The sequence below is a fragment of the Hyla sarda genome, chromosome 11, assembly GCF_029499605.1.
Source record: "Hyla sarda isolate aHylSar1 chromosome 11, aHylSar1.hap1, whole genome shotgun sequence".
Taxonomy (NCBI): domain Eukaryota; kingdom Metazoa; phylum Chordata; class Amphibia; order Anura; family Hylidae; genus Hyla; species Hyla sarda.
In genome coordinates this window covers 97,795,417-97,820,148 of record NC_079199.1, presented here as the reverse complement: position 1 = coordinate 97,820,148, position 24,732 = coordinate 97,795,417, and the positions used below count along the sequence as shown (strand labels likewise).

Genomic DNA, 24,732 nt, shown 5'->3' with positions numbered 1-24,732 from the left:
TGTCTGGTAGCGCCCCCTACAGTACAGGGAGGTATTACATGTTCTGTACTCTTTACCTGTATTACTGAAGTGTAGGCACTGACTGGTGTCTGGTAGCGCCCCCTACAGTACAGGGAGGTATTACATGTTCTGTACTCTTTACCTGTATTACTGAAGTGTATGTAATGACTGGTGTCTAGTAGCGCCCCCTACAGTACAGGGAGGTATTACATGTTCTGTATTCTTTATCTGTGCCAGGGTTAGCTGCTCCTTTGGACACCAGGTGAGGACGGCTCCATTTTACTATTTTTAGTACATTGCGTGTTCTGTACAGGACCCTCAAGAAGCTCCTGTCCTCTACATAGACCAGTGTTTCCCAAAGAGGGTGCCTCCAGATTTTGCAAAACTACTACTCCCAGCATGCCCGGACAGCCTTCGGCTGTCCGGGCATGCTGGGAGTTGTAGTTTTGCAACAGCTGGAGGCACCCTCTTTGGGAATCACTGAAATAGACAGTGACTACAGCTCCCAGCAGATCTTTATTACTTTTATATGTAAGGATTTGCTTTATCTGTATTATTACTACTTATCTTTCTTTAATCCTCACTTTTTCCTATTTTTTGGATGCCATTTTGGTGGCTTCAGAACCAATTCCCAGGTTTCCATAGAGTTCTGGTCTCAACATAAAATGGTTTCAACATACAATGGTCGTCCTGGAACCGATTAATATTGTAACTTGAGGGACTACTGCATACTCAACTACCATGATCCCCCACAGCTGCTGTGTTGACGCTCCCGGTCCGTGTCCTCTCGGCTGCTTTCTGGTTCCTAATGATTTTCTCGTTTCTGCAGGAACTGCTCAGCCTGGACATCATTGGTCAATACAAAGTTCCGCTTCAGTCAGTGATTGTCTCAGTAGGCACTTCCTGTGGGGACGACGCGTCACCAGGAAGTAGTGGTGATGAGCAGGGACTGGGAGCATTGGTCCTGCGGGGTCCAATCTTCCCATCCTTGTTAAAGAGTACCTTTCACCAAAACGCGTTGAATCTTGGTTATTAAAGAATTTTAACTCAAGTCACAGCGCCTGCATTGTGTCCGTTCCGGTCAGCGCCACGCAAATTCCTGCTACCTCGCAAGTTTTGCGCCGCTTTTCTGGGCAGGGTTTGATAGATCTCCCCCAAATCTTGTAGACATCTGCACCCAGAGGAGTACATAATATTAAAGGGGTATTCCAGGAAAAAACTTTTATATATATATATATATATATATATATATCAACTGGCTCCAGAAAGTTAAACAGATTTGTAAATTACTTCTATTAAAAAATCTTAATCCTTTCAGTACTTATGAGCTTCTGAAGTTAAAGGGGTAGTCCAGTGGTGAAAAACTTATCCCCTATCCTAAGGATAGGGGATAAGTTTGAGATCGCGGGGGGTCCGACCGCTGGGGCCCCCTGCGATCTCTCTGTACGGGGCCCCGACTCTCCGCCGAGATAGCGGGTGTCGACCCCCGCACGAGGCGGCGGCCGACACGCCCCCTCAATACATCTCAATGGCAGAGCCGGAGATTGCCGAAGGCAGCGCTTCGGCTCTGCCATAGAGTTGTATTGAGGGGGCCTGTCGGCCGCCGCCTCGTGCGGAGGTCGACACGCCCCCTTCCCGAGGGCTGTCGGGGCTCCGTACAGGAGATCGCGGGGGGCCCCAGCGGTCGAACCCCCCGCGATCTGCAACTTATCCCCTATCCTTAGGATAGGGGATAAGTTGCTCACCACTGAGTCACCACTGGACTACTCCTTTAAGGTTGTTCTTTTCTGTCTAAGTGCTCTCTGATGACACCTGTCCCAGTTTAGAAGAGGGTTTGCTATGGGGATTTGCTTCTAAACTGGGCGGTTCCCGAGACAGGTGTCATCAGAGAGCACTTAGACAGAAAAGAACAACCTTAACTTCAGAAGCTCATAAGTACTGAAAGGATTAAGATTTTTTAATAGAAGTAAGTTACAAATCTGTTTAACTTTCTGGAGCCAGTTGATATATATTAAAAAATAAAAATAATTTTTTTTTCCTGGATCACCCCTTTAATTCAGCTGGTGAGGTCCATGGTGATTCAGGAGGTCTTACTCCAGACCATGATCTAGCTCTTGAGACTCGAATGTCAGTAGTCCCGATGTGACCTCACCGAGCAGCTATGCCCGTCTCCCGGAGACCTCACTATTAAACACCCCCCTGCAAGCGCTTACATGGACCTTTCCTGAGAGACTCAACGGTGCTACTCATGGCGACCAGTCTGACGCCCAATACTAAATCTCTACCAATGTAGCGGACCTGAGCTTGTCATTTGGCGCGCCTCAACGTTATAATACGCAGTTTTTTCTGTCGCGCTACATTGCCCCCCCCCCCAAAAAAAAAAATTTAAAAAAAAAGCTCTGATTTTTTAAATGCATTTCCGTTCCTTGATCTGCTTTTTCAGGGACCATGAAGGACATTTATCAATGTTTAATTATGTATTCCTTTTTTTTTTGTTATTTATTTTCTTACAATTTTTTTGCTTATGTGCGCCTTATTTATCAACTGCTTTCAGCCCGTTGATAATTTTATTTCGCGTAAGCAATTTTTCTTTTTTTTTTTTTTTGTTTGTTTTGGTAGCGGCTTTTTCTGCTCCATGTCTGAGCTGTTGTAAATTTAGTAGTTTTTTTCATGTAATGCGACTTTTTTGCGACTTTCGCACTTGATAGATCTCTGACCACTGCAAGTCAAAAATCACTTTTTGCTTTGGTAAGCAAGATTTTTTATTTTTTGCTTAGGACACTGCACAATCAAAAAGTCGCAAAAAAAAAAAGAAGAAAGTACCATATTTTTCGCCGTATAAGACGCACTTTTTCTTTCCCAAAACTGGGGGGGAAAGTTGGTGCGTCTTATACGGCGAATACACACACCTATCGCTGCGGTCCCTGCGGCCATCAACGGCCGGGACCCGCGGTTAATACAGGACATCACCGGTCGCGGTGATGCCCTGTATTAACCCTTCAGAGGCGGCGATCAAAGCTGACCGCCGCGTCTGAAGGGAAAGTGACACTAACCCGGCTGCTCAGTCGGGCTGTTCGGGACCGATGCGGTGAAATCGCGGCGTCACGAACAGCTTACAGGACACCGGGAGGGACCTTACCTGCCTCCTCGGTGTCTGCTCCGTGCCGGGATCCCCTGCATGGCCGGCGCTCTCCTACGACGTCATCACATCGTCGCGCACGCCGTCCCGTCATCCAATAGGAGCGGCGTGCGTTGCGACGTGATGACGGCGACGGAGAGCGAGGATCCCGGGGAAGAAGACGTCCGGAGCGTCGGGGACACGGCGACAGCGATGGAGCGACATCCAGGGCAGCGGTGACTGGTCCGGAGCGGTGGGGACAGGTGAGTACAACTTCCTATCCAGTGGTCTTCAACCTGCGGACCTCCAGATGTTGCAAAACTACAACTCCCAGCATGCCCGGACAGCCAACGGCTGTCCGGGCATGCTGGGAGTTGTAGTTTTGCAACATCTGGAGGTCCGCAGGTTGAAGATCACTGTTGGGTGCAGAATCTTTTTTTTCTAGATTTTGCACCTTTAAAATAAGGTGCGTCTTATATGCCGGTGCGTCTTATAGGGCAAAAAATACGGTAGTCGCAAGAGCGACTTTTTTGCGATAATTTTAAGCAAAAAAAAAACGACTAAATGCTTTGATAAATGTCCCCACATATTGTGGAGGATTCATGTAGTGCACATTTAAGTAAAGTTCATAAAAGCAGAGGACTCTCTTAAAGGGGTACTCCGGTGGGAAACATTTTTTTTTTTTTTTTAAATCAACTGGTGCCAGAAAGTTAAACAGATTTGTAAATGACTTCTATTAAAAAATCTTTACCCTTCCAGAACTTATTAGCAGCTGTATTCTACAGAGGAAATTCTTTCCTTTTTTAATTTCTTTTTTGTCTTGTCCACAGTGCTCTCTGCTGACACCTGATGCCCGTGTCAGGAACTGTCCATAGCAGGAGAAAATCCCCATAGCAAACCTATGCTGCTCTGCACAGTTCCTGATACGGGCATCAGGTGTCAGCATTGAGCACTGTGGACAAGACAAAAAGAAATTCAAAAAGAAAAGAATTTCCTCTGTAGTATAAAGCTTCTTAAAAGTACTGGAAAGGTAAAGATTTTTTCATAGAAGTCATTTACAAATTTGTTTAACTTTCTGGCACCAGTTGATTTAAAAAATAAATAAATAAATAAAAAGAGTACCCCTTTAAGGACCACTCACTAATTTAAAACATTGCTGTCATTAATATTAAAGGGGTACTCCGGTGGGAAAAAAATATGTTCAAATCAACTGGTGCCAGAAAGTTAAACAGATTTGTAAATTACTTCTATTAAAAACCCTTCCAGTACTTATCAGCTGCTGTATGCTCCAGATGAAGTTGAGTTGTTCTTTTCTGTCTGACCACAGTGCTCTCTGCTGACACCTCTGTCTGTGTCAGGAACTGTCCAGAATAGGAGAGATTTGCTATGGGGGATTTTCTCCTACTCTGAACAGTTCCAGAGGTGTCGGCAGAGAGCACTGTGGTCAGGCAGAAAAGAACAACACAACTTTCTCTGGAGCATACAGCAGTTGATAAGTACTGGAAGGATTAAGATTTTCAAATAGAAGTCATTTAAAAATCTTATAACATTTTTGGCACCAGTTGATTTAAAAAATAAAAATAAAATTGTTTTCCACTGGAGTACCCCTTTAATAAAAGTAGAGGACTTTCTTAAGGACCACTCACTAATTTAAAACGTTGCTGTCATTAATATTAACTGTTGACCTGTCACACAGTCACAAGTGAAGATCCCATGGGGTCTGGGCACTTTTTCTATCATTAGCTATAGCTGGGTGAAACGCATAGCAGGACGCTTCACCTTTAATCTATGGAACACATCGGTTGGATCGGATGCCTGCCAGGAAGGGAAGTTCACTGCTGCAAGCTTCACCCAGCTATAAATAATGATCAGAAGGGGTCTCAGCACTGAGACCCTGCCAGATCTTTAAAGCTTACCTGTCACTTCAGGATAAGCTGCCCTGTGTGTGTACATGAGGAGCAGCACCATTTTTGGCCATCACATGAGTTTAATATGGTATTTTTCAGTAGCTTTCTGCTCTGCAGCCTTTATCTCTAATTTTCCATTCCTCCATATCTGTTGGATGCCGCTCCCCCCCCCTCCTTAGACTTGTACTGCTTGTCTTGAGCTCCCTCCTTCTCCCTCCATAGACTTGTATTGCTTGTCTTAAGATCCTTCCTCCCCCTCCATAGACTTTTATTGCTTGTCTTAAACACTGAGACCCTGACCAATCTTAAAGCGAACCTGTCATTTCAGGCGACTTTTAAACATGCGCTGCTCTCAGTGTGTACATAAGGGGCATCACTATTTCTGGTTATTATGTAATTTGTATACAGTATTTTGCTGCAGATTTCTGCTCTGCAGGCTTCATCTCTAATTTACAGTTCTCTCAGAGCTGGTGGGTGGAGCTCCCTTCTCCACCCACTCCCCCACAGACTTGTATTGCTTTGTCTTACAGATACAGGACAAAGCTGAGCTGATTTGAGTGGAATAGAGTCTCACAGGGGAAAGGGGAGAGGGAGGAAGCTTCATAATAGGAGAAAGAAGCATTGTTTTCTAATAATATATATTACAGAGATTCTAGAGTACTATTGATCTATGCAGAACAGTGACAGTATCTATTTCACTTATGACATGTCAAAAGTTAAAGGGGTTATCCAGTATGCTTAAAAAAATAATAATATGGTGCTAGGGCAGGTGGAAATTAGGAAAAAAATCTATACTTACCTACCAGCTGCCCCCTGCAGCTCCCATTCTACTCTGCTCTCGTCCTTGATCTTTCTTCTTCTGAGACAAGCATTGATGCAGGACCTGCCTACTCAGCCAATCACTGGCTACTGTGGTGTCCCATCTTGGTCAGTGATTGGCTAAGTGAGCAGGTCCTGCAACAAGGGAAGCAGGAAGAAGTCAAAAGATCTGGGCACCGGACTGAGCCAAATGGAAGCAGTACCATATTATGATTATAATTTTTTTGACTGGAAAACCCTGTTAATATTAATGAGAGTAACGGTTTAAAGGAGCTTCAAAAAGAGAAATTAAAATGGATAGTGAATTTTTCATGGGAAAACCATTAACCTGGAGAGGTTCGATGTGGCGCACACATGATATTGCTTTCTTCTCACCAGCATGTGGAGTCCACCATCTTTAGGGGGTTATGTTCCACCCATAACCCAGGGTTATACAGAGTTTAGTAAATATAGGTGCTGGGGTGGGTGGAAACTAGTGGGGAAAAAAAAACTATACTTACCTACCAATGGTCCCCTGCGGCTCCCATATGGCTCTGCTCTGTTCCCTGATCTTTCTCCTGCTTGGGAGTGGACAGGTACTGCAATGAGGCAAGCAGGAAGAAGACAACAAAAGATCAGGGCACCGGACTGAGCTGAATGGGAGCAGCGGGGGGGATCAGGGTAAGTATGTTTTTTTTCTTTCTATTTTACCCCCCAGCGCTATGATTTTTTTTAATTGAAAAACCATTAACCTGGAGAGGTTTGACGTGGCGCACACATGATATTGCTTTCTTCTCACCAGCATGTGGAGTCCACCAGGGGGTTATGTTCCACCCATAACCCAGAGTTATACAGTGTTTAGTAAAAATAGGTGCTGGGGTGGGTGGAAACTAGAAAGGGAAAAAAAAACTATGCTTACCTACCAATGGTCCCCTGCAAGGGTTCGGGACGTCTCGGCCATGCCGCTAGTGTCATCACGCCACTCCCTTTCCATTCATGTCTATGGGAGGGGGCGTGATGGCAGACACGCCCCCTCTCATAGACATGAATGAAGGGTGTGTGGCGTGACGTCACTAGGGGGGCATGGCCGTGACGTCACGTCCCCGAAAAGTACTGCAATGAGGCAAGCAGGAAGAAGACAACAAAAGATCAGGGCACCAGAATGAGCTGAATGGGAGCAGCAGGGGATCAGGGTAAGTATGTTTTTTTTTTTTTTTTTTTTTCTTCCTATTTTACCCCCCAACGCCATGATTTTTTTCATTCCATTAACCTGGAGAGGTTTGATGTGGCGAACACACGATATTGCTTTCTTCTCACCGGCGTGTGATGTCTGCCATCTTTAGGGGGGGTTATGTTCCACCCATAAAATCCTTGCGTTTTCCTGATTGTACACTTTTGTACCAGTAGCTGAGCCCGCACCATTTCCCTCTGGTCAGCAGAACTCAGAAGATTTGGATCCCAGTCAAGTGTTATATTTAGTATGGGAGAGTGCGAGGCCGAGCGGGATATCCTATTACCCTGTGTGTCAAGGATGAGGGCATGGTATATTAATCATTTTTTTTTTTTGCACTCACAACCATGCGGTAGTGCCACCAAGAGGAAATATGGAAAAACATCGGATCCAAAGGATATGTTTTTGAAGGATAGATGATCAAAAATCTCAATTAAGACTTGAAATTCTATATGTATTACATAATAAGTCAGTGGTCTCCAAACTGCGGCCTTCTAGATGTTGCAAAACTACAACTCCCAGCATGCCCGGACAGCCGTTGGCTGTCCGGACATGCTAGGAGTTGTAGTTTTGCAACATCTAGAAGGCCACAGTTTGGAGACCACGGTGAGGTCAGGGACACGCACAGGTTGACTAGAAAGGGGGCTTGGGCCCCTGTCCTTTTGATGTTCCTCCTAAAAATGCCTTGGGCTATGCTGGGAAGTCTGGCACTATTATATGGCCATTTCCATAAATAATTATGAGAAGTGCCCTTTTTTTTTTCCAAGTTCAGCCCCATGCTCCCCAAAATGTCTCCCTGGTGGAGGTCATGGTGTCAAGGTTGGCTGCGGTTTAGGCCTTAAAAAGTGTCGACACAAGAAATATACACCAGACAAAAAGTTGGTATAAAACTCTTTCTCAGCAGAAAGCTCAGGAGCTGTCCCCAAGAGTTCTAAGAGTTCTGTTTATTACACGGAAGTACTTTGGTTTTTACATTTGACAAAAAGGGGAGGTTAGTTATCACATCAAAATCATCATGTTCAATTTTGATTGGTTATTTCAGTATTGCATCTGTATATATATTAGTATATTTAAGCATTCATTTCTCTCTTGGCCATAGTTCATTATGTTGCCCTCTCATTCTACCGGAAAATTCCGGTTTTCTCTGTCCTTCTGCACAGTCTATAATTCTTCAAATATTTTGTCTTCCAATTTCCAACCTCTTCTTATCTCACTTCTTTTGGCCTTATCCCAGGGTCTTATTCTTAGTTACAGGCAAATATATATATCAGTAGTCAAAATCATAAAGGTCATCCTTATCAATGGCATGTGGAACCAATAGTAACCGGCACTATGTATTCTTCTATTGCAGCCATCTTGGGGATGTATACCCTGATGAGTAACAAGCAGTATTATGATGCCATTACTTCAGGAATCATTATGAATAAGGAGGGCATCAACAGTAAGTACAAGCAAGTTTTTTTTATTTTATTATTTTATATCATTAAAATTAAATTATTTTGCGTTTACCATTTTTATAGCATAAATGTTGTTTTTTCCCCCTTTTTTTATTTCTATTTTACTACACACACTTCAAAATTTAATTGCAAGAAATTGTCCCCATTGTGTCTGATATATAGCTCATTGAAAATCTGGGTTATTTTCAAAATTTACGAATCTTTATCTGTATGCAATAAAACAAACAAACAACAAACAATAGCGTACTTGTCATATAACGAAAAAAAATAATGCATATATATATATATGTTACTCACTAGGTCATGCAGATTCTTTACATGTCTTTTTTTGTGTCTAGCTTCTGTATTTGGCTCACAAATCCTTCTGTTCTGCTGCTCACTCATTCTGACATCCACTGCTCAGGAAGAGGTGTGTCTGAGGCAAGCACTGAGCCCGCCCTCACTCACCATGCATTCACTTCCTCCCTGAGTCTGCTGTGCTGTTCTGGGTCTCTTCATCCAATAACTGCAGGCTGCTCTGTAACCCCCTCCTCTCTTTTTTTATTTTTATGCTGCAGTCTGATTGGAGTGAGCACAGAGGAGTGCTAGTCCCGTCCTTACTTCCTGGACTTTGTCCCAGCCTATGCTTCATCTGGGACAAAGATGATACTGCAGACTAACAGGATTATGTTCTGGATGGTACGGGGACCCCTAGTGGTGTTTTTTCTTTTTTTATAAGCCGCAATTTCTATAAAAGGAGATACATTTTTTTATGAAGTATATTAGAAAGGCTAATGTTTTGCCAAGATGAACAATATATAAAATGTTTTTGATTCTGATAGTGCACATTGAAACAATGTAACTAGCTGAACACAATATAATATGAAAATACTGTATTAAAGGGGTACTCCGCCCCTAGACATCTTATCCCCTATCTGATCGCGGAGGTCCCGCTGCTGGGGACCCCCGGGATCTCAGCTGCAGCACTCCGCTGTCATCACTGCACAGAGCAAACTCACTCTGTGCGTAATGATGAGTGATACAGGGGTCGGAGCATCATGACGTCACAGCCCGACCCCTCAATGCAAGTCTATGAGAGGGGGCGTGATGGCCGCCACGCCCCCTCCCATAGACTTGAATTGAGGGGGTGGACCGTGATGTCACGAAGGGCGGAGCCATGTCACGATGCTCCGGCCCCTGTATTGCCTGTATTAGGTACAGAGTTTGCTCTGTGCAGTAATAACAGAGAGGTGCTGCAGCTGAAATCCCGGGGGTCCCCAGCATCGGATAGGGGATAAGATGTCTAGGGGTGCCTTTAAATAAAAATAATCATAAATAAAAATATAGAAAAATTGAGTTCTCCAATGTCAGCTCAAAATGACCCTTTTTAATGATGACTGTAGTTTTGGAATTATTTAGCAATAAAGCACCTTTTTGCTGTTGTAATCTGCTGCTAATGTGATTGATAGCCAGACACCAGCTTCTGGGAATGTTCCTGAGCAATCTTAAAGGGGTACTCCGGTGGAATTCAAATTTTTTTTTAAAATTAACTGGTGCCAGAAAGTTATACAGATTTGTAAATTACTACTATTAAAAAATCCCAATCCTTCCAGTATTTATCAGCTGCTGTATGCTCCAGAAGAAGTTGTGTAGATCTTTCCAGTCTGAGCACAGTGCTCTCTGCTGACACCTTTGTCCATGTCAGGAACTGTCCAGAGCAGGAGAGGTTTGCTATGGGGATTTGCTCCTGCTCTGGACAGTTCCTGACATGGACAGAGGTGTCAGCAGAGAGCACTGTGGTCAGACTGGAAAGAACTACACAACTTCCTGTGGAGCATATAGCAGCTGATAAGTACTGGAAGGATTAAGATTTTTTAATAGAAGTAATTTACAAATTTGTTTAACTTTCTTTAGCCAGTTGATTTATAAAACATTTTTTTTTCCTGGATAACCCCTTTAACTATCAGGAAATCCTTGGAGAAAATTCCTTGCCTTCTATGAGGAAGCTGAAGCTTGGGCATTATTGGACTTTCCAACATGGAAGTGATCCGTAGGTTAAGGTCCACCAAGGCATGGATCCTGAGGCCATCACAGTTAGGGTCTATTCACACGGCAGAATTTCCGCTTGCGGAATTCCGCCTCAAATTAGACTTCTATGGGATTCCGCACTCACACTTCTGAATTTCTGCTTGCAGAAATTCAGAAGTGTGAATGTGAGTGCGGAATCCCATAGAAGTCTATGGGCTGTAATTTGAGGCGGAATTCCGCAAGCGGAAATTCTGCCGTGTGAATAGACCCTTAGGCTGCACTTACTTTTGGCAGTTTTTGAGCTAAAGCCAGAGGTTGATCCATGAGGGTGTTTCATTGTGTTTTTTTTTTCTTGTTTACAAACAGCTGAAAGTTTGAACGTTTGGCAAATAAACCTACTTTTTAATATGGGGGTTCAAAAGTTTTAACCTTTACTGTATTAGGCTAAGATGTCATTTTATGTCTTTTACGTCTCACATAATGGGCAATAAAAAAAAATAAAAAAATGGCTGCTTTAAATAATACACTTAGCAATGCTATATCCGTACTTCTTCCTTCCAGGTGTTGTACAACCAGACAAATACAAACCTGTCCCGGACGAGCCCCCAAATCCAACAAATGTGGAAGAAACCCTGCAGAAAATAAAAAGCAATGCATCAGACCTGGTGGAAGTTAATCTTAATAATATCCATGTAAGTATTCTAGAGAATATGCCGTAAAGTTTAAAGGGGTATTCAGCTAAAAATCCATATTTATTTATTTATTTTTATTTTTTTAAATCAACTAGTGTAATTTATTTCTATCAAAAAATCTTAATCCTTCCAGTACTTATCAGCTGCTGTATGCTCCACAGGAAGTTATTTTCTTTTTGAATTTCCTTAGTCTGACCACAGTGCTCTCTGCTGACACCTATGTTCATTTTAGGAACTGTCCAGAGTAGGAGCAAATCCCCATAGCAAACCTATGCTGCTCTGGACAGTTCCTGACATGGACAGAGGTGTCAGCAGAGAGCACTGTGGTCAGGCTGGAAAAAATACATAACTTCCTGTGTAGCATAAAGTAGCTGATAAGTACTGGAAGGATTAAGATTTTTTATTAGAAGTAATTTACCAATTTGTTTAACTTTCTGGCACCAGTTGATAAAAAAAAAAAAAAATGTTTTCCAGTGGAGTACCCCTTTAAACTAAAAGGAGTACTGCAGCCATAGTCACTTATCCCCAACCTACAGGATAGGGGATAAATGTCTAATCACAGGGGGTCCGACCACTGGGACCCCCAATCTCCCGTACGGGGATCCAGCATTACTGCGTCTCTTCGCGGCTAATGCGCGTGTCGTCGACCTTTCTGAGGTTGAGGACACGCCCCCTCCATATAGCTCTATGGGAGAGGAGGGGGTGCACGAAAGCTGCATCTCCGCTTCTCCCATAGAGATACATGGAGGGGGCGTGTTGGCTGTGGCGTCATGCTGCGGCCGACACGCCTCCTGCATGGTAGAGCCGCAAAGCTGAGGCCCCGTACAGGGGATCGCGGGGGGTCCCAGCGTTCGGACCCCCTGTGATCAGACACTTATAAGGGTCTATGGCTGCAGATCTCCGTTAAAGTGCAGAGACAACCATATTGCGTTCTCTTATTTGCAGGACATTCCCATTCCTACACTAAAGGAGGTCTGTGAAGCTCTGAAAACCAACACACACGTAAAGAAACTGAGTTTAGTAGCTACGCGCAGCAATGATCCTGTCGCTTACGTAAGTTCTATATACTCCAGGTTCGATGTTCCCTGGTATCAGCTTAGCTCCAGTTACGGAATATAAAAAGCTAATCGGGATTAATGCCAAGCCAGAACACTCTCTCCAGAAGGAAAGAGCACCCATCTGCAGACAGCTGTTTCGGGGTCCCCAAAACAGCTGTCTGCAGATGGGTGCTCTTTCCTTCTGGAGAGAGAGAGAGAGAGAGAGTTCTGGCTTGGCATTAATCCCGATTAGCTTTTTATATTCCGTAACTGGAGCTAAGCTGATACCAGGGAACATCGCCTGAAAAGGTGATGTAATGAGCTGATTTGCATATATATATATATATATATATATATATATATATATATATATATATATATATATATATATATATATAAAAAATATATATATAATTGACCGTGTCTGTGTCCCATCCCAACATAGTTTATTTTACCACCACCTTACATAGTTTTCCATTTCTGTGACTTATCTACAATGTCGCCTAAACAGAATTTTTTTTTATAAACCCCTACTATACGCCAACACCATCCACCAGATGGCAGCACAGGGCTGAAACAAAATAAGTCGAGATATAAATTGAACTATATCGAATTGAATACATTTTATCAGGAAGCTAAAAGATTCCTAGCATAATGCTCATATGGAATAGTGAACATGGCGGCCATAAGGCTCCCTAGTCCAGAGCAGTATGGTCTCTGTGCCCTGGAGTACAGGTTCCAGACATGTTTCTAGCAAAGAATTCCTCTCCACACACACACACAGAGGATACCATGATACTTCTGTTAAAATGGAATCCAACAAGAAATAAGATCTCTGTATGGCTGGGTTCACACCACATTTTAGGCAATACGGGACCGCATACGGCTGGGGGGAGCTTGAACCGGGCGCTTCCGTATCCCAGCCGGATGCGGCCCATATGTGATGTATTTCAATGAGCCGACCGGAGTGAAGCGCTGACTCCGGTCGACTCATTTTTGCCCCGTATACGGTTTTCCCACCAGACCTAAAACCGTGGCCGACCACGGTTTTAGGTCCGGTGGGAAAAGTGCGTTCGGGGCAAAAATGAACCAACGGGAGTCAGCAAAGATTCCTATCATTATGTATTTACTTTGCTATGATGGGGTAATGGGTGCAGAATGATGGGGGAAAGATGTAACTTAAAGGGGTACTCCGCCCCTAGACATCTTATCCCCTATCCTTTGGATAGGGGATAAGATGTCTAGGGGCGGAGTACCCCTTTTAAGGAGCAACCTAAACAAAAGGTGGAAAAAGTGAGAGGGTCTGAAGACTTTCCAAATGTCCAAAAAGTGAGAGGGTCTGAAGACTTTCCAAACGTACACGCAGTACATTTGGAAAGTCTTCAGACCCTCTCACTTTTTCCACCTTTTGTTTAGGTTGCTCCTTAAAAGGGGTACTCCGCCCCTAGACATCTTATCCCCTATCCAAAGGATAGGGGATAAGATGTCTAGGGGCGGAGTACCCCTTTAAGTTACATTTCCCCCCCATCATTCTGTGTATATATATATATATATATATATATATATATATATATATATATATATATATATATATAGTTTACACACTTTTGTAAAAGACATAACAATACTACAGATGAAAACTTTTCAAAAGAACAACTGTCTTTGTTGCCTGTAGCAACCAATCACAGCATAGCGTTTGCTATTTCTAAAGCTGTTCTGTTGAAATGAAGGCTATGCTCTGATTGGTTGCTATAGGCAACAAACCCCCATGGGGTTTCCTAAACTGTTCATATGGCACCATTCTTGAAACTGCCAGTGCCTACCGCCACCCCTTCCCGACATATGACCCACTTGTATGTCTAAATGTTGGGCAAAGAGTATGGAGTACAAGCAATAGTGACCCCTAGTGGTCAGGACCCCAAAAATCTCAGCCTGCTAAAAACAAGCCTCCAAAAAGTTAAAGGGGTACTCCGCCCCTAGACTTTGCTCCGTGCCGGATGACTGGCGATGCGGGGAGGAGGCTCGTAATGTCACAGCCACGCCCTGCTTGTGACGTCACGACCACGTCCCCTCAGTGCAAGTCTATGGGAGGGGCGTGACGTCTGTCATGCCCTCTCCCATAGACTTGCATTGAGGCCGCGTGGCGTCACGTGGCATTGTGACGTCATGAGCGGGGCGCGGCCGTGACGTCACGAGCCTCCGGCGCTGCACCTGACTCTCTAAACGAACGCCGAGTGCAGCAGGAAGGTTGCGAGGGTCCCCAGCGGCGGGACCCCCGCCATCAGACATCTTATGCCCTATCCTTTAGATAGGGGAAAAGATGTCTAGGGGCGGAGTACCCCTTTAAGGGTCTCAAAATATGGTGACACAAAGCAAATAAAAAAAATTAAAAAAAAGTTTTTTATTTTTAAAAATTAGTAAGACTTCGTACTCGTCCAGTATCTAAAAACGTATCCCCTATCCGCAGCATATGGGATAAGTGTCAGATCGCGGGGGTCCGATCTCCTGCACAACACCCCGGCTATTTGCATGGATGACGTGTGTCGACCACTGCACGAAGCTGCGGCCGACACGGGGCGTGTTGGCCACAGCTTCGTGCGGTGGTCGACACACATCATCCATGCAAATAGCCGGGGTGTTGTGCAGGAGATCGGACCCCCGCGATCTGACACTTCTCCCATATGCTGCGGATACATGTATCTCTATGGGAGAGCGGGAGATGCCCGAACGCTGTATTTCTGGCTCTTCCATAGAGAATCATGGACTGCAGAGTTGTGTATATTGTGGTTCCCCTGACTAGGCTCCTTTCCTCGATAATCACCTGACAATGTTCTGCTTCCCCGCAGGCCGTGGCTGAAATGATTAAGGAAAATAAGACTCTCGAGACCTTAAATATTGAGTCCAACTTTATCTCCAGTGCAGGAATGTTGGCCGTAATTCAAGCCATGAAGAATAACTCTACACTGACTGATCTCAAGGTGGATAACCAGGTAAAAGAAGTCCTCGAAACTCGTAAGACCAGCATTACTACCCAAAGATTATTATGGCCTTCTGGTCATCTGGGCAGATTGTAAGACCATTAAAAGAATAATCAAGAGCTCCGGCACCAATAAAATTCCAAACCTTTTGCATGTTTTCTAAAAGCATCAACGAGTACACCGACAGGTTTTGGACGACTTTTTCTATTCTTATGGTCAGTAGTCTAATCTGCATGCATTAACATGCCGCCTCCACGTGGGTATTTGTAATGCCACCTATGGGAAGGAAAAGGGCTATTGAAAGAGCGTGGCCATTCCGACGTGTCTTTAAGGGAGTACAGCCTTATACAACTTATAACTGAAAGTGTCTGGTCGTGGGGGTCCGAATGCTGAGACCTCCCGCGATCTCCTGTACGGGGCCAGGGCTCTGCCGCGGTTCTCCCAATGCAGGAGGCGTGTAAGCCGCAACATGACACCGCAGTGCATCCCCGCCTCTCCCATAGAACTGAATGGAAGGGGCTGTCTGTCAACTTCTTAGTGATTTCGATGACACACACATTAGCCGCGCAGAGCCGCGGCAGTTCCGGGGCCCCGTACGAGAGATCACGAGGGGTCCCAGAGGTTGGAGCATGGTTGCAGTACTCCTTTAATGACTGTACAAGGGGTACTTCGGTGGAATTTTTTTATTTTAAATGAACTGGTTCCAGAAAGTTAAACAGATTTGTAAATTACTTCTATTTAAATATCTTAATCCTTCCAGTACTTATCAGCTGCTGTATGCTCCACAGGAAGTTGTGTAGTTCTTCCAGTCTGACCACAGTGCTCTCTGCTGACACCTCTGTCCATGTCAGGAACTGTCCAGAGTAGTAGCAAATCCCTATAGCAAACTTCTCCTGCCCTGGACAGTTCCTGACATGGACAGAGGTGTCAGCAGAGAGCACTGTGGTCAGACAGAAAAGAACTACACAACTTCCTGTGGAGCATACAGCAGCTGATAAGTACTGGAAGGATTAAGATTTTTTAATACAAGTCATTTACAAATCTGTTTAACTTTCTGGAGACAGTTGATTTGAAAGATTTTTTTTTCCACCGGAGTACCCCTTTTAAGCTTATATACATGTGAGCAACATACACTTGGAGCACAGATATGGTCCTTGTTTGGGCTTGATCCCATTAACAAGGCCTCCAGCTCTAGTAAAATTCCAAACTTTATTGCATGTATTCTGAAAGCATCAATGAATTCACAGACGGGTTTCGGACGCTTTTTCCATCCTTAATCATGGTCAATAGTCTTATCTGGATGCATTAACATGCTGCCACCAGGTGGGCATTAGTAAAGTTACATATGGACAGGTGAAGGGCTCGTAAATGAGCATCGACATCCTGACATGTGTCTTATGTGTCTTTTAATAACTGTAAAATGAGTCTTGAAGCTTATATACACGCGGGGAATAAACGCATGGTGCGCAGATATTGTTCTTGTTTGGGCTTGATCCCATGTATTAGGCCTTTAGCGCCACTAATATCCCAAACTTTATTGCATGTGTTCTAAAAGCATCAATGAGTACACCGACGGGTTTCGGACATTTTATCAATTCTTAATCATGGTTGATATTGGTTCTTGTTTGGGCTGGGTGACATTATTGCTTATAGTGATCATTGGAGATCACAGAGGTTGAACAAATCAAACATTTATCTAAGGCAGTGTTTCCCAACCAGGGTGCCTGCAGCTGTTGCCAGACTACAACTCCCAGCATGCCCGGACAGCCGTTGGCTGTCCGGGCATGCTGGGAGTTATAGTTTTGCAACAGCTGGAGGCATGGTAATGCAATGATCGGCATGTTAATGCATCCAGATTGGACTATTGACCGTGATTAAGGATGGAAAAAATGTCCGAAACCCGTCCGTGTACTCCATCCTTAATCATTGACCATGATTAAGGATAAAAAAATTTCCGAAACCCGTCCGTGTACTCCATCCTTAATCATGGATCATGATTAAGGATGGAAAAAATGTCTGAAACCTGTCGGTGTACTCCATCTTTAATCATGGACCATGATTAAGGATGGAAAAAATTTCCAAAACCCGTCAGTGTATTCCATCCTTAATCATGGACCATGATTAAGGATGGAAAAAATGTCCGAAACCCGTCGGTGGAATATAAGTAGATCCCATTTACACTGTGCACAGGTCCTATTCTGATAAATAGGACCTCCGCACTATACTTTCCAGGTGCCAGGCAGGTGTTTCGGCATTTTTTTTATGCTCCAGCATGTAGGGTGCAAATAGGGTGCATTGTAATATAAACTACTGGCATCATAGTCGTGGACAAGCTCTGACCAGTCTTCTGTTTCCCGCAGCACCAGAATCTTGGAGACACGGTAGAGATGGAGATGGCCTCCATGCTGGAGAATTGTCCTTCTGTTGTCCGCTTTGGGTACCATTTTACACAGCAGGGACCAAGGGCCCGAGCCTCAAACGCCATCACGAGGAATCTGGAAACTCGTAAGTTTGCTCCTTAAGGGGTTGTCGAGTTTTGAAGAAACCTTTGTCACCTACTCTATTATGAGGATGTTCTGAGTTAAAGGGGTACTCCGGTGGAAATTTTTTTTTTTTTTTTTTTTTTTTAGGTCTTTATAAGTCAACTGGTGCCAGAAAGTTAAACAGATTTGTAAATGAAATCTTTAACCTTCCAATACTTATTTGCAGCTGTATGCTACAGAGAAAATTCTGTTCTTTTTGAATTTCTTTTTTGTCTTGTCCACAGTGCTCTCTGCTGACACCTCTGTCCGTGTCAGGAACTCTCCAGAGCAGCATAGCTTTGCTATGGGGATTTGCTCCTGTTCTGGACAGTTCCTGAAATGGACAGAGGTGTCATCAGAGAGCAGCATGGACAGAAAAAAAAAAAGAAATCCAAAAAGAAAAGAACTTTCTCTGTAGTATACAGCAGCTGATAAGTACTTGAAGGATAAAGATTTTTTTAATAGAAGTCATTTACAAATCTGTGTAACTTTCTGGCACCAGTTGATTAAAAAAAATGTTTTCCACCGGAGTACCCCTTTAAGGGGTACTCTGCTGTAAACATCTTATGTACTATCCAAAGGATAGGGGATAAGATGTTAGATCGCAGGGGACCCGCCGCTGGGGAAGTCTGGCCCGGCAGCGACGGCAACCGGAACACGGAAGCTTGCAGCTTCCGCGTTCATGATGTCACGCCACGCCCCCTCCATTCATGTCTGTGGGAGGGGGCGTGACGGCTAGTACATAGCCATCACGTCTCCTCCTATAGACTTGAATGGAGGGGGCATGGTGGCCGGCATCACCAGTCATCGGGCACACAGCGGAGATCGTGGGGGTCCCCAGCGCTCTCTGCTGACACCTCTGTCCATGTCAGGTACTGTCCAGAGTAGGAGCAGATCCATAGTAAACCTTTCCTGCTCTGGACAGTTCCTGACATGGACAGTGATGGCAGAAGAGAGCACTGTGGTCAGACTGGAAAGAACTACACAACTTCCTCTGTAGTACAGTGGTCCCTCAACATACAATGGTTATTCGTTCCAAATGAACCATCGTTAGTTGAAACCATCGTATGTTGAGGGATCCGTGCAATGAAAAGTATAGGAAGTAATACTCACCTGTCCCCGGCACTCCGGACCATCACCGCTGCCCTGGATGTCGCCCGCCATCGCTGTCACCGCGCCCCCGGGGGTGCCCCCACCGCTCTGGACCGTCTCTGCTGGCCGGGATCGTCGCTCTTCATCGCCGTCATCACGTTGCTACGCACGCCGTTCCTATTGGATGACGGCGATGGCGACGTGATGACGACGAAGGAGAGCGCCGGCGATGCAGAGGATCCTGAAGAGAATGGTCCGGAGCGCCGAGGACAGGTGAGTGATTATCACCGGACCACACGGGGCACCTTAAAGGGGTATTCCAGTAAAAAAACATTTTTTTATTTATCAACTGGCTCCAGAAAGTTAAACAGATTTGTAACTTACTTCTATTAAAAGATCTTAATCCTTTCATTACTTATGAGCTTCTGAAGTTAAGGTTGTTCTTTTCTGTCTAAGTGCTCTCTGATGACACCTGTCTCGGGAACCGCATAGAGATTTGCTATGGGGATTTGCTTCTAAACTGGGCGGTTCCCGAGACACGTGTCATCAGAGAGCACTTAGACAGAAAAGAACAACCTTAACTTCAGAAGCTCATAAGTACTGAAAGGATTAAGATTTTTTAATAGAAGTAATTTACAAATCTGTTTAACTTTCTGGAGCCAGTTGATATATATATATATATATATATATATATATGTGTGTATATAAAAAAAAGTTTTTTTACCGGATAATCCCTTTAAACGGCTATCCGGCGGCAGCTGAAACAGTCTTATGCAATGGCCCCGAAATACAAAAGCATCGTATGTTGAAATTATCGTAGGTCGGGGGGGGGGGGGGGGGTCACTGTATACAGCAGCTGATAAGTACTGGAAGGATTAAGATTTTTAAATAGAAGAGGAAGTGTAAGGACTTGATGAAGTGTAAACTCTCATTGGAAACCTTTCGTTTTTCAGGTCGTAAGAAGAAGAAGAACGTCCAGTGAACCCAGTTGATGTGTCCCAAGACTTTTGTTTTTGAAGTCCATCCCCTGTAGGTGTCTATGTCCCTGGGGACTTCATCTGTATACATAACATCTGTGCATCTCCTTCTGTTCTCCCTCACGTATGTATCCCCTGTCGTCCCCCCCATTGTTCCTCCATGTTTCTCATTATTCTTATGACCTCCTGCCTCGGTAACACTGCCATCGATTGTCTTAAAGTTTACGCAACATTTACCAAAGTATCGGAAAGAAGCCATTTTGGGAGTGTGACCGTCCAGTCTGTAGGTTTGTTAGAAACTCCCAGGAAGTGTCTTAAGGTGCCCATTCGTGTCTTGGTGGATTTAGGTCTCTCTATAGCAGTGGTCTCCAACCTGGGGACCTCCAGATGTTGCAAAACTACAACTCCCAGCATGCCCGGACAGCCAACGGCTGTCGACGGGTTTCGGACATTTTATCAATCCTTAATCATGGTTGATATTGGTTTTTGTTTGGGCTGGATGACATTATTGCTCATAGTGATTGGGTTAGGGCTGATCATTGGAGATCCCAGAGGTTGAACAAATCAAACATTTATCTAAGGCAGTGTTTCCCAACCAGGGTGCCTCCAGCTGTTGCCAAACTACAACTCCCAGCATGCCCGGACAGCCAACGGCTGTCCGGGCATGCTGGGAGTTGTAGTTTTGCAACATCTGGAGGTCCGCAGGTTGGAGACTACTGCTCTATAGGATTCTCCCTCCTTTTGATCAGATTATACAATCCCTGGGGTGAATATCATTACGACCAATGCCGACATCTTGCAGTGTAGGGGTACTCCGGCGGAAAACTTTTTTTTATTTTTATTTTTTTTAAATCAGCCGGTGCCAGAAAGTTAAACAGATTTGTAAATTACTTCTATTAAAAAATCTTAATCCTTCCAGTACTTATTAGCTGCTGAATACTACCTAGGAAATTATTTTCTTTCTGGAACACAGTGCTCTCTGCTGACATCTCTGTCCATTTTAGGAACTGTCCAGAGCTGCATATGTTTCCTATGGGGATTTTCTCCTACTCTGGACAGTTCCTAAAATTGACAGAGGTGTCAGCAGAGAGCACTGTGCTCATGATATCAGCAGAGAGCTCTGTGTTCCAAAAAGAAAAAAATAGCTGAAAGAATAGCAGATATAAAAAAAATGGGATCCTTTTGTCCGGCGCAGTGCGGTAGAAGAAAAGTCTGTAATGCAGGGGTTAACTTGATATGGTTTATTCAGAACACGACCGCGACGCGTTTCTTGCCCGTACAGGGCACTTCATCAGGCAATGTGTCACATTGCCTGATGAAGTGCCCTGTATGGGCAAGAAACTCGTTGCGGTCGTGTTCTGAATAAACCATATCAAGTTAACCCCTGCATTACGGACTTTTCTTCTACTGCACTGCGCCGGACCAAGGATCCAATTTTTTATATCTGCTATTCTTTCTGCTATTTCCCACCGGTGAGCAAGTCTTCAGGAGGATCCAGGCTGCATGCAGATCTATCTAATATGCCCTTCATGGTGTTGCGCCCACAGCGCAACACATTCTGGTAAGCGCAATTCTTTTACTTGTGCCAAATACTCTCACGGTACCGCACTAGGGGCGCGTGTGTTTTTTTCTTTCTTTTCTCATTTAAAAAGAAAATAATTTCCTCTGTAGTATTCAGCAGCTAATAAGTACTGGAAGGATTAAGATTTTTTTTTTTTATTGAAGTAATTTACAAATCTGTTTAACTTTCTGGCACCAGTTGATAAAAAAAAAAAAAAATTCCACCGGAATACCCCTTTAAAGACTAGTAACCCAATAATAAAAAAAAATATCCAACCAGTGGGTGGATGTAGGGGACAATTGACCCATGTATGGTCGGCTGAAGGTTCTTGGCCCCATGTGCAACATGGCCGCCATCTACCATGTGACATTGTTGTCTTCCTATATGGGGCCCTGTCAGGCACTGGGGTCTGGGCACAGCTGATCCCCTATAGCTAGGCCCCTGGTTGGCTCCTTAGATCCTCATTGATCAGGGGACAGGTTTAATACCTTACCTCCATGTTTTGTCTATTCAGGACACAGAATGGCTTCCTCAGGGGTGAGTGACGGTCACATGATATCTAAAGTTCTGTACCCCCAACCAAAGATCTGACTTTATCAGTGTAATATGTCTATAGTGAAAGTGGGGACAGAGGGGAACAGGAGCCATACTGGAATAAAAGTACAAGAATTGTATTTAAAACGTGTAAATAAAGTGACTTTGACCTGTATCTGGAGTTGTTCATTGCACTGTGTGGGCATCCGAAAAAACCAGATCTAAATCCTATGTGATACCGGTATCTTGTACGTAAGCCAATGTCTTTCTCACCATGCTAGAAAAAAGAACAGTATTCTCCCGTAGCAACCCATTGGTGAAGAACATTGCATACGTTCTTAGATACGTGGATGATGTTCTACTAGTGTGGAATCTAGAGAGAGGGAGGAAGGCGCCTCATGTGCGGGATCAGTAGATCTTGCAGGTGGGGGTAGGGGACGGTAATTCCCAAGCCGCTTACCAAAGTTGGTTGTGCGCCCACGCACAACAAGGTTAAGAGCAGAAGAGATATAGAAGAAGGTCCACTGCAGCCCCCCTGGGTAAGAGTAAAATCAAAACCAAATGACCAGGGAGTCAGGAGTATATCTGGCGCAGAGAGGAACCATCAGGCAGCCAAGTAAAATCAATGGATTTATTAGATGCAACGCGTTTCGCTGTGCATGCGCAGCTTCATCAGGCATGCCTGATGAAGCTGCGCATGCGCAGCGAAACGCGTTGCATCTAATAAATCCATTGATTTTACTTGGCTGCCTGATGGTTCCTCTCTGCGCCAGATATACTCCTGACTCCCTGGTCATTTGGTTTTGATTTTACTAGTGTGGAATGGCACCGAAATTGAGTTTCAGGGCTTCGTCCAATATCTGAACAATAATAACGCAGTCAATATGTTCTTCACTTATGCGTTTGGTGATCGCTCTATTGATTTTTTTGGGATGTAGCCCTAAAAATCAATGAAGGTGAGCTAACAGCCACTGGATATAGAAAGACAATTTCCAAGAACACGTTACGCCACTATCACAGCTCGCATCCTAGTTACGTCAGGGACAATATCCCTTCTAGTCAGTTTCTAAGAGTGAAGAGTAAATAGTGACTATGAGAAGAGCTAAAAGGAAGGTTACTGGAAAGGGGCGATCCCCCAGAGATTATTGAACAAGCCTATAATAAAGGAGAGACGGGGAAGAATTATTGGCCCCCAAAAATCTAAGGAAAAACAACAAGCATCTAAAGAACAATAAACGCATTGTTTTTTCTTTCGCAAACTCACCAATCAATCGGCTTATCAGGAAGAGCATCTTTGACAATTGGTTCCATTTCGAACACGATGTAGAATTGGACGAGGAAGCAAAAGAAAAACCTATTATTACATTTAGAAAATCTTCCACTATAGGAGATATAATCAAAAAAACCTAAGAAAAAAATCTCAAGATGCAGGAGATCATTGGCTGAATAAAATGGCGCCTAAGGGGAATTATCCTTGCAGGAATTGCAAATATAACCTGCCAAAAAGGAATTTCTCCATTGGAGGCGTAAACATAATCGTTAACCAATTGATCACCTGTCAATCCACCCACATAGTGTATTATGCTTGATTTGCCCGTGTAAAAGATATTACGTGGGAAAAACCAAGCGCAAGCTAAATGCTCGTGTGAGAGAACATCTCTACTCTCTCCGGTCAGGCAAGGGGTCCCCACGGTTCATCGCTCATATGAATGACTATCATGGCGGTGGAAGCGAGGGACTAACATTTGCAGGACTCGAGAGAATAGAGCATGTCCCAGTCGGCATAGAAAAAGATGCTTTCCTCTTACGCCGAGAGGCTTTTTGGATTATCAGACTAAAAGCTATGGGACCGACGGGCATGAACGACAAACAAGATCTGTCAGCTTTTCTGTGAATCAGTTACCTTTTTTGGTTGGTTTTACTATAAGTATTGTTTGTATACTTTTAGGTTTTAAAACGGTATGCGGTTTCTCTGTAATGCACTTTATTGTTAGTTACGGTCACCACGCTTCATTCCTTGTTCCCTCCCTCTCCCCTCCCTCCTTCCCTGGCCCCTCCCTCCCATTTTAACCTGTATAAATACTTACCCACCTGAATAGGTAGGCGTACACCTTGTTGGCCGGAAGAAGCGCCAATCTGTGACGCGAAACTAGTCGCCTCTGGTGGTGTGCCCCCGCATGGTGAGAGCGGCTGCTCTCGCTCCCCGCGCGTGTGACCGTCTTTTATTGTTCCACTATCGGTGTGAATAAAAAACAGACTTTGTACACTGCTCTAGGTTGGTGAGTGCGACTTTTTTCTACTTCGTTCAATTGGCTGAGATTAGTTACCTCTATCTACCGGTCTGCACCTCCAAGCAGCAAGATTGTCTATCACACGGTCGCAGCAGCGTTATCTATCCCGAATATCCCTACTGGCTGATTGGATATAGCAGTGCCGGGTGCCACACCTGTTCTTGCAAATACTTCATTTACAAATCTGTTTAACTTTCTGGAGCCAGTTGATATATACAGTGATCCCTCAACTTACAATGGCCTCAACATACAATAGTTTCAACATACAATGTTCTTTTCTGGACCATCGTAAGTTGAAACCAGACTCAACATACAATGCTACAGACAGTCCAGATCTGTGATACCTGTCAATGGCTGGAAGAACCGACCAATCAAAATGGGCATTCGCTGGTAAAACCCCTGTATTACTGAAGTGTATGCACTGACTGGTGTCTAGTAGCGCCCCCTACAGTACAGGGAGGTATTACATGTTCTGTACTCTTTACTTGTATTACTGAAGTGTATGCACTGACTGGTGTCTGGTAGCGCCC

The 24,732-nt window shown here is 44.2% G+C and overlaps 1 protein-coding gene across 5 annotated transcripts in view; it reads left to right on the top strand.

Annotated features, from left to right (window-relative positions):
• Nucleotides 1-22,080, top strand: part of TMOD4 (tropomodulin 4) — a 56,828-nt gene extending 34,748 nt beyond the window's left edge. For 4 of the 5 annotated variants that reach the window (XM_056544963.1, XM_056544962.1, XM_056544964.1 and 1 more), the window contains exons 5-10: nt 8,406-8,495; nt 11,080-11,210; nt 12,156-12,263; nt 15,094-15,237; nt 17,586-17,730; nt 19,793-20,712. In XM_056544963.1, the coding sequence (XP_056400938.1) occupies nt 8,406-8,495; nt 11,080-11,210; nt 12,156-12,263; nt 15,094-15,237; nt 17,586-17,730; nt 19,793-19,821 (647 nt within the window). In that variant the 3' untranslated portion in view covers nt 19,822-20,712. Of the gene's footprint in view, nt 1-8,405; nt 8,496-11,079; nt 11,211-12,155; nt 12,264-15,093; nt 15,238-17,585; nt 17,731-19,792; nt 20,713-21,891 lie in introns of those variants that run through there. The other variant, XM_056544965.1, reaches the window with a different exon arrangement.
• Nucleotides 22,081-24,732: the final 2,652 nt, after the last annotated feature.